We start from the raw sequence: 17,220 nt of genomic DNA, 5'->3' as shown, positions 1-17,220 counted from the left end.
TAGCTCAGTTGTTATGACTGCATGCCAGAAAGGGAATAGACAAAATTAGTCCTTATCCACCATGATCACTCCAGAGAGCTTTCTCCTATGCAGCTCTGACTTCTTATCACATGGCACTCACTCCCACATTTGCAAGTGAACTGTGAAATTTAGGAAGATTGTTTCATGTTTTGACATTGGGCACACTTTCAACCACAATAATATGAAGGTAGGATTAGAATAATGAGCACTAGGTAGGAGAGCAGTGATTTCTGTCACAATAATTTACCTCTAGAGAGACTGTAGTGCTACAAGGTTCCGTTTGTTACACTACCCTTGAGACTTAGTTCGCACTGCTCTCACTCTTACCTGTTAAAGTGCATTTATCAACACATACCTTAAGTTGATTTAAGTAACTCGACTCCTCGGTGGCCCTAAGAAAATAATCACTAAAATGTTATGATTCCTATTAGATGCCAAGCATTGTGTTATGCATGTAAATATTCCTGGGCAGGGGATGAGAACAGAGGATTCACGATTCATTACAAGTTGCTGGGGGATGGCCATTGGATTTGTTAATATTCTGCTTTTGTGAATACTGATATTTTCCCAATGAAAAGCTTTCAAAATCACCTCACCTAATCCTCACTTTACTTCAGAAGAAGTCAGTACGATTGCCACCCGATGGATCACTCGGGGAAGTCCCGAATCCCACCCTCAGCAAGCAGCACACTAAGGCTTCACACCTGGGTTTCCCAACTTTGAAGCCGGTGCACAATGTGCATTTTACCTACATGTCACTTGGAAACTAGTTGGATGTGTGTCATTTGTGGAGTCAGTCACCCCAGAGTCTTTTCTCAGATCACCGGTAGAGTTTGTCAACACTCAACTTTCATATGCACAGCCCAATGTGTTTTATTGCCCCTTTAGCCACAACTTACCCAAATCAGCCCATCTCCTGTAATTTTTCCGTTTAAGAACATAACCGTCTGTTGAAATGAAATTAATCTCGAGCAATGGCTTAGTGTCAGACATCTTTAACAGCACTTAATTCAAAGCATGTTTTCTGTCAACGATGAACAAACACCTATCCTAGTGCTGTGTCTTAAGTGCCTAAATGTCCATGAAGAGTCTTTTTTGTTGTATTTTATGTTGCTATTCACTATTTACTCAGAGCTTAAAGTGTAGTTTTGCATTTAAATAGAGCCCTTACATCTGTTTGCTAAGGTGAACTTAGAACAGGCTCCAGGCACCTCTTTCATCCTCCTCTAGTGTCAGCTCTGCATATCTACCATGTGTGTAACCTCAGTCCTAGACAGGGCTTCTCATTTCAGCAGCAGTCTCTGCCCTCCCACTCTCTCCTCTTCCTCTCTCCCTCCACCCACTCCTCACTTAGAAGAAAGATTTGCGAAAACAGAGCAGTTCATTTTCCAAAAGTCATCCCTGCTGTGTCTGGCCATGTGGTCTCCAGAGTCTTCACTACACCTTGTCACTTTCTCACACCCTAAGAACATCTGAAGGCAGTTGGCTCTGGGAAGCCCAGTGAGTTAAAAGGTCCCTGCATTGCACTGCTTTGTTCCTAGATTTTTCTGTCACAACATAGATTACTGCTTATATTTCATTTGTTTCAGATTCTTTTTAAAATAACCTAATGAAACATGTCCCCAGCCTTTCCCAAATAGTAACTGAAGTGTGGCTTTGATTTGTTTTTCAGGGCAGCTTTTGGCAAGGAATCTGAAGTTCTAATTGGGAACCTTGGTGACAAACTGATTCCTCCACAAGACATTCTCCGTGACGTCAGTGACCTCAAAGCCTTGGCCAACATGCACGAAAGCTTGGAATGGTTGGCTGGCCGAACAAAGTCAGCTTTTGCCAACCTCTCTACTTCCCAGAGTAAGTGCCCAGGAGGGTGGCAACTGCTGGGTGATTGCAGAGCCTGGCTGAGTACTTCCATCTGGAACATGAGTGTGTGTGTGCTTATCCTCTAATGGAGCATGCCCCAGTTGTTAGAGCCCTGTTTGTTCATACTGCATCTCTCTTACTTTGAGATTCTGGGGAAGAACTCATCTTAGCTTCCCTCTGTGGAGTAGGAGAAGCCAAAACAGATCATGTCTCATGGCTTCATACTAAACCCTATAAACACAACACACTGTAAAATGGAAGTACTGAGTCTCAAGAATAGAAAGCAATTCCTTTTGTCTTCCTTCTAGCAACTTCTCTTAGAGCCTGAGTGCATGGCTACATTCTTCCTCTACCTAGATAAAAGCTAATAAAAAGCATCTAAAAAGAGAATAATAGAAGTGATTTAAATAGAAAATAGAGGTAATAGGTATGACAATTATTCAGGAAAAGAGAAAGATGAAAGATAACAGTTATAGGTCTGTAAGAAATTGAGGATTAGGGTAGGAAATAAAAAATGAGAACTGTTTTATCAAAGACCAATTGTTTAAAGAAAAATAATTAGAAAACTTTAAGGCACATAAACTTTAATTGCTATAAAATAAATGCTTTTTATAAAGATTTATTTTATGTATATATGGTTTTCCTGCATTTGTGTATATTTACTGTGTGTATGCCTAGCACCTGTGAAGCTCAAAAGAAGGTGTGGGGTTCCCTGGGACTGGAGTTATAGGTGGCTATGAGTCCCCATATTGGTGCTGGGAACAGAACCCAGCCCAGACCCTCTGCAAGGGCAGCAAGTGCTGGGCCATCACTGTAACCACTAATAAATGCTTTTTAGAAAGCATTAATTAATTCATCATGAGTGTTCTAGAATGCATGATGTAAAGGAGAGGCTGAGGAACACTAGTGTGGATAAAGAAGAAAGCAAGTTTAGATGTGCAAGTGGAGAGATAGAAACAAAATAAGGAAAAACAAACTCTTGGCAGGAAGAGAGCAGTGAGATTATCTCTGTCCTGTTACAGCTAGCGATCATTAGGTCATTAGGAAGAAATTGCCCGTGTTTATTGTGACTATAAACTTTGGAATCAGTTATTTATTATCAGTGTCCTTTGAGATGTTATTATTTTTTGAGTAGCCACAATTGCAGCCTAGAAATGGAAAAGGAGTGGATGAAATTCACAGAGATAAATTGTTCTGTGAAACACAGGCCCATAGCCAGAGTCTGTGAGATCCCTTGAAGGCTCATTGCTTGTGCCCTCTAGTGCTGACCATGTCCCGGTCCTCACAGCAGGTGCGGAACAGAAGGGGGAGGGCAACAGAAGCAGGGTGCAGGTAGGAATCATGTCATGTGCTTTGACTTTCTCTTCACTTATACTTTTATTTTAAAATATTGTTTTATCTAATTAGACAATGGCACATGTTTACTCTCAGAAATTTGTACAAATAGGAAATGTACCTGTTAGGAGTAGTTTGGGCCGCTATTACATTTGAGCAGTCTGCATAAAGAGCTATCTGTGAAAGCCCACTCCAACTTTACAATCCCATAATCACAAATCTGTCACACGCAGCCACTGAAATCATCCCTTTTCTCTCTGAGGCCCACTCTGTTCTTCCTCTCTCTAAAAAAGTCAGAGCTAATTTCCTCTTTGCTAAATACCAACAGCTCTGAAAAGGGACTAGGTGCCTCTTTACCTGGTTTCTTTTGGCTCATGTGAATGCAGGTATATCTCTGCACGATGTTTAGAAGGGATATGCTTGTTTTCCTGGCATATATATATAAATATCTAATATTTTATAATGCATTTTTATTTGGGGTGGCATACTGTGCTACATTTCTAGTTTGTCCATTCCCAAAGGGTTTCACAAGATAAAATAATTTGCAGCTAGCCACTGAGTGATTCCGGCAAGCTAAGCTAACTTGATGCCAACTGTTCTCTAAAGGAGAAAGATGCTCTCCAAGTTACACTTAACTTTGTAATTGCTCAATTTAGCTGTTGTGTTCATGTCACTGAGAGTACCCAGTGGAGATGATGTCTAATTCATGTCTTTAATCATCTCTGTTATTCTGACAAATCTCTCTTCCACTACACCCATTAGTGCTGTGTCTAGTGTGCTTGGTTCCATTTTATAATACAAGTTGCATGCTCTCAGTTCCTTTTGGGGGGATTATTCCACCCAGTGAGTGATTTAACTAACTGTCAGCATTTTTAAGATCAGTTCAAAACCCAAGTGAACTGTAATCACTACTTTGGGTGTCTTTGCTAAAAAAAAAAAAAAAAAAAAAAAAAAAAAAAAAAACACCAAGCAAACTTGATTTATCTTGCTAGCAGTCAGCCTGGTTCACCCGCACTTGCCAGGTCTGTGAATTCCCAGAGAGATGCCCATTGGTGTTTGTCATCTGAACAAAGAAGAAGATTCTGTTATTGGCCTACTTTGATTGTTCCATGTCAGTGTGACTCTACACCAGTGTGAGTGTCTAAAAAAGGACAGCTCTTTATTGTTGTTTGGAAAAGTAGACCAAAAGATTACATCATCTCAAGTATTTCCAAGCCAAGAGACTGGAAAGCTTGAAGATGATGCCCAGTGAGATGGGGCAAAATCAGGCTTATTTCTCCTTCCATACCCTGGTGACTATTTGCTGTGGTGAATGCCATGTTGCATTAAACTCACATTACAACTGTAATGGACTAGAGACAGCTGGCAAAAACCATTTTCATACTAAACGTCTCTTCAGTCAAGTACAGCAAGATCCTCTACCACCAGAAACATGTTATGGCCTCCTGAGAAAATTATCATCTATTGGTGGCAAAGTATAGTTGGTCACATATTGTCCAGGAGATGAGAGTGAATGACATTCCCAAGGATGATTTTTTTTTCTATTTTCCTAAGTGCCACTGTCTTCTTTACGCACAAAGTGGTCCTCCCCCTTCCCTCCATGCTGACTGCAGAAAGCATTGCTTTTACATTGGGACTTCTACACTTCATGGTTGCTGTTCCATCTCTTGAGGGTGTTCTCCCCTCAAACTTCTCTGCATCTGTTCCCTCCAGATTGTTTTTCAGATGGACAATAGAGAGATAACTCAGACGACCTGAGTTCAGTTCCCAACATCCTGATGAAGCAGCTCACAACTGCCTGTGCCTCCAACCCCAGGGGATCCTGAATCCTCTTCTGGCACTCGTGTGTGTGTGTGTGTGTGTGTGTGTGTGTGTGTGTGTGTGTGTGTGTGTGTGTGTGTGTTGTGCTCATGTGCTGTGCGTGCACAACATGAATGTATCACACAGCAAATGTATGAGGTCAGAGGGCAGCTTACACAAGTCAGCTGTCCCTCTCTACCATGTGAATTCTGGTGATCTAACTCAAGTCATCAGGGTTGTTGACAAGCCAACTGAGCATGGGGTTTTCATGGTGGACATTTGTACATGTTTCCCACCATTTACCACTCCATTGACTTTTTGCTTCTCAGAAGCTTTTTAGTTTAAGTTTAATGCAGTCCCAGTTGTCTGTTTTTGCCTTGATTTCCTGTTGGAAAGATTGTGCTTTCTACAGTGTGCTTACCTCTTTGTTGAAAATCTTTTGATTATAAACTCATGACTTTATTTCTCCACTCTCCATATGGATGTGTCAGTTTCTGAAAGTAGGTACATCGACCTGAACGAGACTCTGGGACATGTTCTTCCCAGGTTGCTTTCTCACAGAATCCCTGCATTCTGTCTTAGATTTTGTTCAAATCTCTAAGATTACGGTTCTACCGCTTCCTCGGTTATACACTGCACTGTGCTACTTAAGCTAAATTACTACTTAAGAGGCCATGTTTTCTATATGCTTTAGTCTTTTATTCGTGTATTCTATTCAAAAAATAAGTACTCAATATTTTCTCTTTAAAATGTATCTACAGGGCTGGAAATGTAGTAGACTATTTGCCTAGCATGCACAAAAACTAAGTTCAATTCCCAGGATCCCATAAAACAGGAATTGTAACACTGGCCTGTAATCCCAAAATTCAGGAGTTGGAGGCAGAAGGGTCAGAAGTTCAAAGTCATCTTCAGTTACTTAGTTTTGACCACCATTTTCTTCTCACGCCTCAACAATGTTTCTATGCCTTAAGTACATGGAATTATTGCATATATTTCTTTTAAAATTCATCTGAGTTTTAATCAGTATTAATGTGTCACCCTTTATTTTTGTTTTACAAACATTTTCTAATTGAGAGACTTTGTCTTGTTGTGCTATGTAATATATTCTAGATATTTCACTTTGCGGCACTATATCCACCAGCCTATAGGGGCTATTTTAATTAAGTTAAAATGTCATTTTCTCTTTCTGACCACTTCACTATCATCAGCTCATTCTATTGGACATTGTTGTGGCTCATCATTTCACCCACTGATTTTAACAGTAACAGTTCATATACTCTGCCCTTGCAGCATACTCAAAATGTCTTCTTGGTTGTCTTGAAACCTGAATAACTATTTGAGCTGTTTAGCCCTAAATCACATATGCACCCCAACAGAGATGTATGTTATTTCCCCTCTCTTTTCTAAGCTGATTTTTCTGTTGATGTTTATATATGCTAAAAGGGAAGGGGTGAGTGCTCACATAATCTCAGGAAACATGATGTTGAAACACCTTGAATATGCCTCTCTACCCCGAATCTACAAAGGTTTCCAATGTATTGACTTGGCTACAGCAGACATGTTTCTCATGGAAACCTCTGGCTACAAGGTGATGGAAGGCCTTTCCCCATGAGCCAGCTTCTTGGCCCCCCAGTTCGGTGCTGTAGTGCTGTCATTTGTTTCTCCCATCCATGGCAGGCGCAGATGTTCCACAGTTGCAGGGACTTAATATCTTATTCATGACAAATTTGTACAACCCCAGGTGACTTCTCTTGTAATCTAATTGTTTCGCTATTCAGTTGCTTGGTTTGTTTTTTTTTTTTTTTTAATGTTGTAGTCAGCCAATATGAGATGGCCCACATTTCCTCTTTGTTTTCTTAAACCTCAGTTGTCCAACTGACTCCTTTCCTTTTCTCTAGTTCATCTCACAGTTGTCAAGGAGGCAGGGAGGCAGATACCACAGTCATGCTAATAGAGCCGTCATGGAGCTCTTAAGTCAGCTTCTATCAAAGTTAAAAAAAATGGCTTCAAATTTCTAGACTTCAGATTTCAAAGACAGCACAGAGAGCCCCCATACTCCTTATTCCCAGATGCCCTCTTTGTTAACGTCTTCCATTAAGATAGACTATTTGTCTTGACTAATGAGCCAGTACTGACACATGGCTATTAACTAAAGTCTATAGTTAAGTTTTCTTAGTTTTGGTCTAGTGTTCTGCTGTCCTGGGAGCCTGTCCAGGATATCATAGAACATTTAGCCATCATGTCTCCTTTAGTGCATGAAGACTGATGGTTTCCTACACTTCCCTCGTGGTTATGCATTGTTTGCAGTTATTGCTTGAGAATGTCAGACATTTGTGTAGTGTTTTTTTGATCAAATCCCTCCCTCCTACTCCTCCGGTTTCCCTGTTTTTTTTTTTTGTTTTTTGTTTTTGTTTTTTTTTTTTTTGTATGTGTGTGTGTGTGTGTGTGTGTGTGTGTGTTTGTTTTTGTTTGTTTTGAGATTTTTTTTTCTTATACATGTTATCCTTTAATCACATCAGTGGCCTTTGATAGCCTTGGCATGTTGAGGAATGGTGCTGTCTGGGTATTTATAGAATGTCCTTATGTGTGGGTCTAGCTGATATTTTCTTGATTAGTCTGAGCAGATGCATTTTAGAAAGGAAGACTACCTGGTGTCTTGCCATTCTCTTCCCATGAATTGTTTGTGTTATCATCATAACTTATATTGATAACTGTTTTCAAATTAATTTCCATGCCTCCAATTCATTTAATCTTTTCTGGATAGTCCCTTCTGAATTCCAGATCAACTCTCTACTTTCCCACCACAAAGTGGCTTTCCCCATTTAATTTTTCTGGTGACCTTTAAAATTTACATATAATAAATGTATCTATTATGAGCCAAGTTGAATACATTCAAAACTAGCCATCCAGTTCGAACAATGATGTGATTGATGCAGATTATAAGTGGTGGCTCCAAAAGGCTTCATACACTTGGCACACTTCATTGGGGCCTCACTAATACTTAGTTGTCTTGGGTATTACCAGCATTTGATAGACTCATACAAATGTATTATTTCAAACAAAACCATGTTGGGGGTCTCTTCACTAAGATAGCCATTTTTAATGCATTGTCTTTTGATTTTAATGTGTACTGTTGAATTAAAATCTACTTCCAAACAAACATTTTGGGTAGCACTTCTCACACTTGACTACACATATACTATAATCAGTAGGAGAACTAGGTAATCAATGCAAGGGACAAGGTGTACCTGAGCATTGTGCTGCACCCCAAGCCAGTCCAGTTAAGCTAACACCTACAGGTATCTAACAACCTCAGCTCGTAATAGAATTGAATCTGCTTTTTGATAGCAGACAATCAGGATTGAGAACCACTGACCTAGAGCCCCTAAACATTTCTTCCTCCATTTCTATAGCTCTATCTATCTATCTATCTATCTATCTATCTATCTATCTGCCTATCTACCTACCTACCTACCTGTCTATGAAATGTTTTGCAGCAGGTTTGCTGGTTCTGCTGTTAGAAGCATGGTGTTGATAGGACCCTACTTTGTGGATAGCAGTGCCAGCCACAGAGATAAGGTACTTACATGTATAACAGAGTCAGCACAGTGACTCATTTTGACTTATCAGTTATTAGCCTGACTGTTGCCCAAAATGGTTGAAATGTTCTTTCTATACTTCTGAAGGTACTAAGTGAGAACAGATGATTTCTCTTAGCACAAAAGGCTTCAGTTGTCAAACATATTAAATGCATATAGAATCAGGTACCAGCCAAATTATATCATTGAAAATGTAGATAGAAGTGATGTGGATGGCCAACCATACCTACATGTCAACATGGCTTCATGGCATACCAGGATATGTACATATGTTACCTACTGTAGGTTGCAATGCTTTCTCAAGTGGTATCTGGATTCTTGCATACAGGAACTCACTATCTTGGTCTTTTTGTGCCCTGATGGCAAACGAAAATGAGGTGTAGTTCTCCCAGCTATACTTCTGCCATGACACAAATGAAAATAAAAGTGTCCCAGGGCATAATGTCCCATTTCAGCTTTGCTTTTGGTAAACCATTAAGCCAGAATTCCCCTTGTCCTAATTGCATCTGATTCTTTTTAATTAGAACTCTCTGTGTGGTGATTTCTTCCTTGCTTCAGTATTTACAAGTTTCAAATATTTGTACACTGTTATCAGACATCCCGCCTCAGTCTGCCTGAGCCTGCCCATGTGTGTTCAGATTCTTTAATCATCTTCCTGTACTTAGGTTTTCTAGTCCCTTCATCATTTCCTAAAATTAATTCATTCTAATGTCTCCATGTCTAGCATTCTTTTTTTTATTGATGATACTTTCCAAGTCATTGTTTAATTTTGTGGTCATGCTGTTTACTCAGAAAATTAAATTACCATTGGTGACATGTTTCCTTCATGAGTTTCCCACCCACTGACCATCTCTGAATGTGTTGGGGCTTCTCTAATGAACATCCCTTATACTTCTGTATGAGCTTTTCTTTCATTAAAATAAAATCTAATGCAATTCCATGTTATACCAACTTAACAACTAATTATGTTTTGTTGAGGCAAAAACACCAACTGATAATTTTTGCTCATTTTCAGCCTTAATTGTACTGTGTTGATTTTTACAAGCACATTGAAACTTATAACAAGAACATTATGGAAGCTGCTGTGGTCAGGGTGTTTGGTTGGTAGGACTCTGCCTGCTGACATTAGGAGTGGAGATGATGCTTTCCTTAGGTGTCATAAAGAGTACCACCTGGGCTACTGTCTGCTGCTCATTGGTATATGCTATGGCTGTGCATTAATGCCAAGCTTCAGGAGGACCCTTGGGGACTTGCATGTTCCCTTTTGTTTTAAGTAATCCTAAATGCTAATGCATAAGGTCTTCTCCACTCTTGAGACATTCCTACTATGAGTGGCTCCCAAATTATGGTTGCATTTGCCTTTCCCCACACAGCTTCTTTCTAGTTGATACAGAATGTGTCCTGCTCTTCTTCTTTGTCCCAAAGACCTAAGCTAGTTCCCTGTGTCAGTCTAATGATGTTTTGCAATGTTCTTTGTCTTGTGTCAAGTCCTGATTGGGGAGCAAAGCCTCATCCCATGCTGTAAGGAGGCAGTTATCAATTGCAGAGCTAGAGGAGGCTAGTACTGTCGGTGTTCCAGTGTAATTACAAAGTTCTAAGTATCTGCCCATTTAGAGTTATGTGGCTATTTCTTTGGAAGTGCCAACATTTGTATCCATAAGGGAAATATTTTATTAAAATATGATAATATCATGGATGCTTAAGTGTGGTGGCTGGAAGCTACCAGCTGAATGATTGCATCTGCAAACAAAACTATAAAATGGAAACAGGAAGAATAAATATAGATGAAAATCTCTGGCAAAGATGGGAGGCAGAAGTTGGAAAATAAACGTTTTAATTGGCATGCCGGAGTTGCAGGCCCAGGCTAAGAAGAGGGTGCAGTTGCCCCTGGCTAAGCTGGCACCCTACAGAATAGTGAGGAAGGATGGCGACCGTGGTGGCGCAGCTTAAACGATAACTCTGAGGAGACCAATTTGGCTGCCAAGTGGCCCAAGTGTTGCAGTGAGGAACAGTAAAGCCAGGACCTGAAGGCACTCACTGTACTGTTAAATCTCAGCTCCTATCCTGACGTGGGTGCTTTAAAACTTGAGATAAACCAGGAACCAGTGTGAGTTTGTGACTTAATGAACTCCACTGGAGAAAGATATGCTTTTTAACTTCTTCACCTTGACACAAAGTTTGTCACTGATAGAAAATGTATTGGATGAAGAGAGATGAATCTTGATAGGGAACTCCAGAAGTGAAGGGGGTAAGGGAAAGAACTGGCTGATTTCATGCAAGGAATCTTCATCACTGAGCAGAACTGAATTTAGAAAAATATTCTAAATTTAAACGGGATGTGCTTCAAAAAGCTTATGCATTCATCAGTGGTAAACACAGACCTTTCCTGGCCTGCCAGAGGAGTGTATGTGTGAATGTGTGTCATCCAACAGACCCAAAGGATGGCATGATGACATTGGTGACACTCCACAGTTAGAGTACACTTCATAGTTTCAAAGACCTTCATCGACCTCCATTCTTACCACACATCCCTGCCTCAAGCTGTAGTTAACAGGCCAGCTTTTATTCTCTTGGTTTAACAAAGTATGATCATGGAGCACAGATGTTTGGCCATTTGCCCAAGGTCAAAAGAAAAAAAGGTCACTAAATCTGTTTTCCGAGTGTAATAATGATGTTTAGAAGTCACCTGTGATAGGGTGCCTCAGAACCCAGACCAGTGTGCCTGTTTTCCCACATAAACAAACAGGGCGGCTCTCAAGCTGCTCCTCCCCCCCCCCCCCCCCCGTATAATTAGAGCAACAAGGTGAAGCTCTGTTGTGAACTGCCTGAATGGCGACATGGCGACATGAAAGGAAGAGGGGGGGAAGCAATCTTGGCATCCCTGCACCAGCTTTTAAGCCGAAACACTGTGGCTGGCCCCGCCCCCAGAGGACCTGTTTTGAAAGACTCGTTGTCATGTGTTCAAGGACAGTTTTTTTTTATTCGCTTAAATCTAACAGTATAATTTATTGTACAGATGATGCTGACAAATGTAAAAGACCTCCAGTTCATGTGAGGAGAAGGAATGTATCAGGTTGAGTCTCCGAGGCACCCCGCTGCTTGTTAATACTGGTTAGTTCTGGTCACTAACGACTGACTTTCAACTCTGGTTGCAGAGGCCTGAGTGGATTTGACTGAGTTTTTACCTAACAACTTAATTCAATTTTTGTGAAAGGAAGAATAATGGGGACTTTTTTAGAAAGCCGATGCAAAGCCTAAGTGCTTCCTAGAAACCCAGACTATCTGATCTGATCCTTGAGAAAAGCAGAAACCTGCAAATGTCAGAGAGATGCTACATGCCGGGAAACCCCTTTGGACAAATTCATCTAAAGAAGGTGCTATTTGTAGGTGACTTTTCTAGCAAGTCTGTCAAAAGCTTCTTCTGCAGATAAAAATTCAATAACCTTTCACTGTGGCTAGGCCACAATTATCACTCATTTAAAACAGTCTCTCTAATAGAGCGTTTTATCACACTGGACAGTCTCTGCATTGTTCATTATTTAGTGTTTGCTAAGCTGACGGCTCTTCCACTGCACTTTCCTTATCTCTGCTGCCTCAGAATTGGATTTTATATTTCTAAACCAGCCAGATATGACAAGTCATTTTCTTTCCTCTTGTCTTTTAAAAAAAATGCAAACTTGATTTCTTTTTTTTTTTCCAACAATCACCACTTAGAGATTAAAGTTATTGGAAGTGTCTGTATTAACTAGCTTGGGACATATGGTGAAGGACTGTTGCATTTTAATTGCAGTTGGGTTTTCCCTTCTTTTTTTTTCTCTTTGTTTTGCAGCATGTGCATGTCCCGTACCTCTTTGGAACCACCCTCCCCCATCCCTCCCTTGCTGCTAAAGCACACAGTGTGTGTGTGGGTAAAGATGAGGGTATTGCAAAGCCTGGTATGCTTAGAAGACGAGGCAAGGAAGGTATTATCAGAATTATTATATTATAAAACCTCCAAGTGGTGCTGATAAGCAATGTAAGTGGATCTCTGCAAACACAGACAGTCTCCAGATGAGAAAGTTCCTGAAAGGAAGATGATAAAGTCATTAGCCTGACACCCAGGAGGAGATGCCCATTCAAACACATTGCCTTCCTGCCATGTGTAGCTCATTACTGAGAATGTTAACTATTTTCATCCTGAGAAGCTGGGCCATCTATGGTTCTGGAAGGGTTGTTTCTAAGGCAGCCATGTACTTTACCTGACTCAGAACCAGACCTAGAACACATACTTTTAGGTGTTTGTCATTTATTCAGGGTTTTGTCCTGAGCTCTTTCCAGTTGAGCCTAAATCCCTTCTCTTGTAGTGAGAACACCTAGGATAGTGGGCCAGAATAAAATGGCCACGTCTTCCTCCACGGGGTGCTGTGTCCTGGGCCTACTAAGGATCTTCCCATTGCAAGATAGTCTCTCACATTTTTAGAGAAATAATAAAAACTAAGTTTGATGCCAGATACAGTGAAATCATCTCAAAAAGACTGAGAAAAGGAAAACACATTTTAATTTCAAGTTTTATAAATTTTATGAACAAAATAAAGATGACTTTGTAGTCTTCCCTCATATACTGATAATAAGAACTTTGGGAATTGGCTTTAAAAGAAAAATATTTGCTCAAACTATATTCAGAGGCAGGAGGTGCCTAGGGCTTCTTTCAAGTCTGCTTCCGGAAGGAAGTATAACTAAAACTCCCGCCACCACCTATCATTCGGTCAGAGGCACCACAAGCCCAATTAACGCATTTGCTCAGGCCAACAGTCTTTTACATTTTCACAGGAATCTTGGAAGTGTGCTGGAAAAACACCCCCATGAGTCCTGCATATGCTGCTGTATCAGCCTCTCTGGAAAGCAGACCACGGGTCACCACAGACAGATGGCTGCCATAAGCATCCCTGTGGGCCAGAACACCCCCAACACACCTGCTGTCATTTTCTTAAGCACCATGCCCCAATTTTCTCTTCATTGACCCAGCCCTGCCCATGAAACCCTGAAGCCAATCCAGCACCTAATTTTGTACCTCCTTGTCTGACTTGCATTTCGTTACCAGCATATCCAAACAGATGAACTGGGCAAAGTACTTACCATTGCTAAAAGTGTCATCTATATTTTAAAGTCCTGGTAGGATTGCTTGGAGGATCAAGCCAACTAATGTATGCACAACACCTGTTCCAGTGCCTAGCAAACAGTGAACTCAATGAACGGTAATGTCTGTCTTCTTCTGCTTCCTATTGAAACTCTCTTCCTCCTGAGATCATTTTAGTTCTGACTTTCCCACTGTACTGCCAATGTTTGCCCACAGTGTCTTGTGAGAAATGCCCCAATCTGTATCCTGTTTTTCTGTCTCTTACCCTCCTCGTTGATGGCTGAGCCATTCTGCTTGCTAACTTGACTTCACTGTCAAGGGATCTTTGATGTATTGCATTTGAAATTAGATTTTTGAGCTCTTTAAGTTTAACAACTTTTCAAATTCCATGTGGCCTGGGGCCTGGGGCATGTGGGAGATGATATTTATTCATAAATATAATAAGTGGAGCTTGATGTTACAACCCTAGTTCTCAGGAGTAACTTTGTAAACTTTGACTTTAGTGTATCAAGCCATATGGAACTGAAGAAGCTGCTGTAAAAATAATGTGCCATCTACTTCCAGGGCCCCTCTTTGCTCTAGAGCTCTGAGTGTTTAACATTGAGGGGTTCTATCTGAATTGGCATAAGCTTACATCATCACTGTAGTTAAAACACACCCACACTTCAGCTGGGCCTGGCGCTCCAGAGTGATGGGTGATGCAACTCCCTGCTGACCACTTCTCTGCAGCCTGCCAGGTCATAAAAATACTTGAAGTTCCAAGAGTTCAGATTCTGCTCCCCTTTTAGGAACATTGCCTAGGAATGGAACTTACTCTTCATTGTTACTATTCCAGCCACTTTAATGGGCAGTTTAAGGGCATTAAGTACATTTGCAACTGTACAAGTTGTACAAGCATCACCATCATCTGTCTACAGACTTTTTCTCTTTTGAAAACTGAAAAGCTAGATATCTGTTAAAGTGTTCCTTCTTTCGGATGACTAGAAGCACAGAGGACAGTTGCTCAGTGACACTACTCTGCTTGATACTGCAGTGATGGGAATCCGTGTGCAAAACACAGAGCATACAGAATCCCAGTGCAAACAGGTTCATGGACTGGAACAAATGTATTCCTCTAACACCATGTGTTGACCCCTGTGGAAAGACAGAGAGCAGAGGCTATATTCAAACTCTTTTTTTTCTGCCCAGTTTTGCTGTGAATCTGAAACTGCCCTTAAAAGTGGTTTAATGGGTTTTCTTTTTTGAAAAAACTATTTGAGGAGCCAGAGAGGTAGCTCAGAGGTGAAGAGCACTGACAGTTCTTCAGAGAACCTGGATTGGATTCCTAGCATCCAGATGACATAGTAGTGCACAACTGTCTCTGTAACTACAATTCTAGATTACCTTCTCGGTTTCACCCTCTCCTGACCACCAAGGGTACCAGGCCCACAAGTGATACACAGGCAAAATAGCCATACAGATTAAAGTTTAAATAAAAATCTTTTAAAACTTGTCAGTAAATTTTTATATTTCCCACAGTTTAAAAAATTAAATACAAAAAATTATACGTGTGTGTGTGTGTGTGTGTGTGTGTGTGTGTGTGTGTGTGTGTAAATTAAATAAAAAGGTGAGGGAGTTTGGGGGTTGGATGAAATAGACTGAGGAAAGGGAAGGAAGGTAATGATATATTTCAATTTTTAAAAATTAAAAAGAAAGAACAGTAAGAAAAAAAATCATTTCTTTTTCTCAGCCTCTAGCAACCAGTATTCTCCTTTCTGTCTCTAGAAATACAGCTGGTTTTGGTACTCTCTACAAGTGGAATTATATAGGCTTTTCCATTTGTGACTGGCTTATTTCATTCTCTGTGAGACATACAGATCCATCCACATGTGATATGTCTCAGAATATCATTGTTTTGGAGGCTGTATAATAGTCTATGGTATAAATATGCCATCTTTTGTCTTTCCATTCATCCACCATTGGACACTTAGGTTGCTTACACCTTTTGGCTGTTGTCAATAATGCTATGAAAATGGGTATGTGAACATCCAGCTTTCTGCTTTGAGTTCTTTTGGGTATGTAACAGAAATGGTGCTATGGAAAGATTACTATATTAATATTTTGGAATCAGATGTACTTCATATGTTTTTTACTTACTGCTTACCTCAAAACTCCCTTATTGTTTGATGAAAAGTTTAGTATTTTTTCTTACAAATGAAAACAATAATAGTGTTTATACATTCCCAGATCTATGTGTTCCATGCATTTTTCCTGAACTATGGCCTATAGGGTTCAATACTCAGTTCATATGTAGTGGAGTGTGCATTGGTGCACATTTGACTAACATCAAGGTTTATGCCTCCTAACCTCTATTCCCTTCAAGTAAATAATTATTCTCTGTCTCCTCTTATAATAAAAATGGAAGTGAAAACTCCTGGATGATGCCTTCTTCTTTCACTTCTAAGAAATCTAATGTTTATAATTAAACTTTATATTTCCTGTTCTGTTATCAGTATAGACTAGATACTTTCTAAGAATATGTGAAACAATACACTGGGCCATAGGAACAAAACATGAGACTATTATTTATATATGTTTCAAAACTAAAACAATTCAAAATTATATAAATGTCACTGGTTTTAATATTAGAAATTGCATAGAGTCTTCATTGAGGCCATATATCAAGTGCCATTGGTAAGTATCTTGAGAGAAAAAAGGCCTAAGGATCCTAAAAGAGATAGGCTAGTCAGGCGGTGGTGGCGCACACCTTTAATCCTAGCACTTGGGACGCAGAGGCAGGTGGATCTCTGTGAGTTCCAGACCAGCCTGGTCTACAAGAGCTAGTTCCAGGACTCCAGGACAGCCTCCAAAGCCACAGAGAAACCCTGTCTCAAAAAAAAAAAAAAAAAAAAAAAAAAAGACAGAGAGATAGGCTAACTATGACATACTTTACATGTATGTTGCTATTGTTGTTTTCCTTTTGGGAAAGTGTCTAGTGAACTAGATGTCTAAATTTTCTATTGGATATTTAGCTTTATGTTTGTTTGGTTGGCTGGTTGGTTGGCTTTGAGATTATAACACAATTATATAATTCCCCCTCCCTTTCCTCCCTCCAAACCTTCCTATATAGTCCTTCTTGCTCTCCTTCAAATTCATGGCCTCTTTTCACACTAATTGTTGATTTACACATACATGTATTTTTATATACCTATATATTCCTGTATATAATTCATATATATAGGAATATATATTATATGTTATATTATATATAAATATATACAAGAATATGAATTATATACAGGAATTATATATATAATATATATATATTATATATAATATATATAATATATATATATATATAATGTACTTGTACATATATTTTGGGGACTGACCATTTGGTCCTGAACAACCAATTTGTGTGTTCTTCCCTGGGAAAGACTGTCTGTTTGTTCCCAGCTTTCCTCGGTTGCCTTTAGTTCATTGTATAGGATTGAGGCACTGTGGGCTTTC

At 39.8% G+C, this 17,220-nt stretch overlaps 1 protein-coding gene across 1 annotated transcript in view; it reads left to right on the top strand.

Annotated features, from left to right (window-relative positions):
- The window catches only part of Exoc4 (exocyst complex component 4), a 691,582-nt gene that overhangs the window by 577,379 nt on the left and 96,983 nt on the right, over positions 1–17,220 (top strand). The window contains exon 14 of the mRNA XM_027391411.2: positions 1,694–1,872. Coding sequence (XP_027247212.1) covers positions 1,694–1,872 — 179 coding nt within the window. The remainder of the gene's footprint in view (positions 1–1,693; positions 1,873–17,220) is intronic.

The sequence above is a fragment of the Cricetulus griseus genome, assembly GCF_003668045.3.
Source record: "Cricetulus griseus strain 17A/GY chromosome 1 unlocalized genomic scaffold, alternate assembly CriGri-PICRH-1.0 chr1_0, whole genome shotgun sequence".
Lineage (NCBI taxonomy): Eukaryota > Metazoa > Chordata > Mammalia > Rodentia > Cricetidae > Cricetulus > Cricetulus griseus.
Note: the sequence above shows the minus strand (reverse complement) of the source record. Positions and strands in the feature narration are given on the sequence as shown.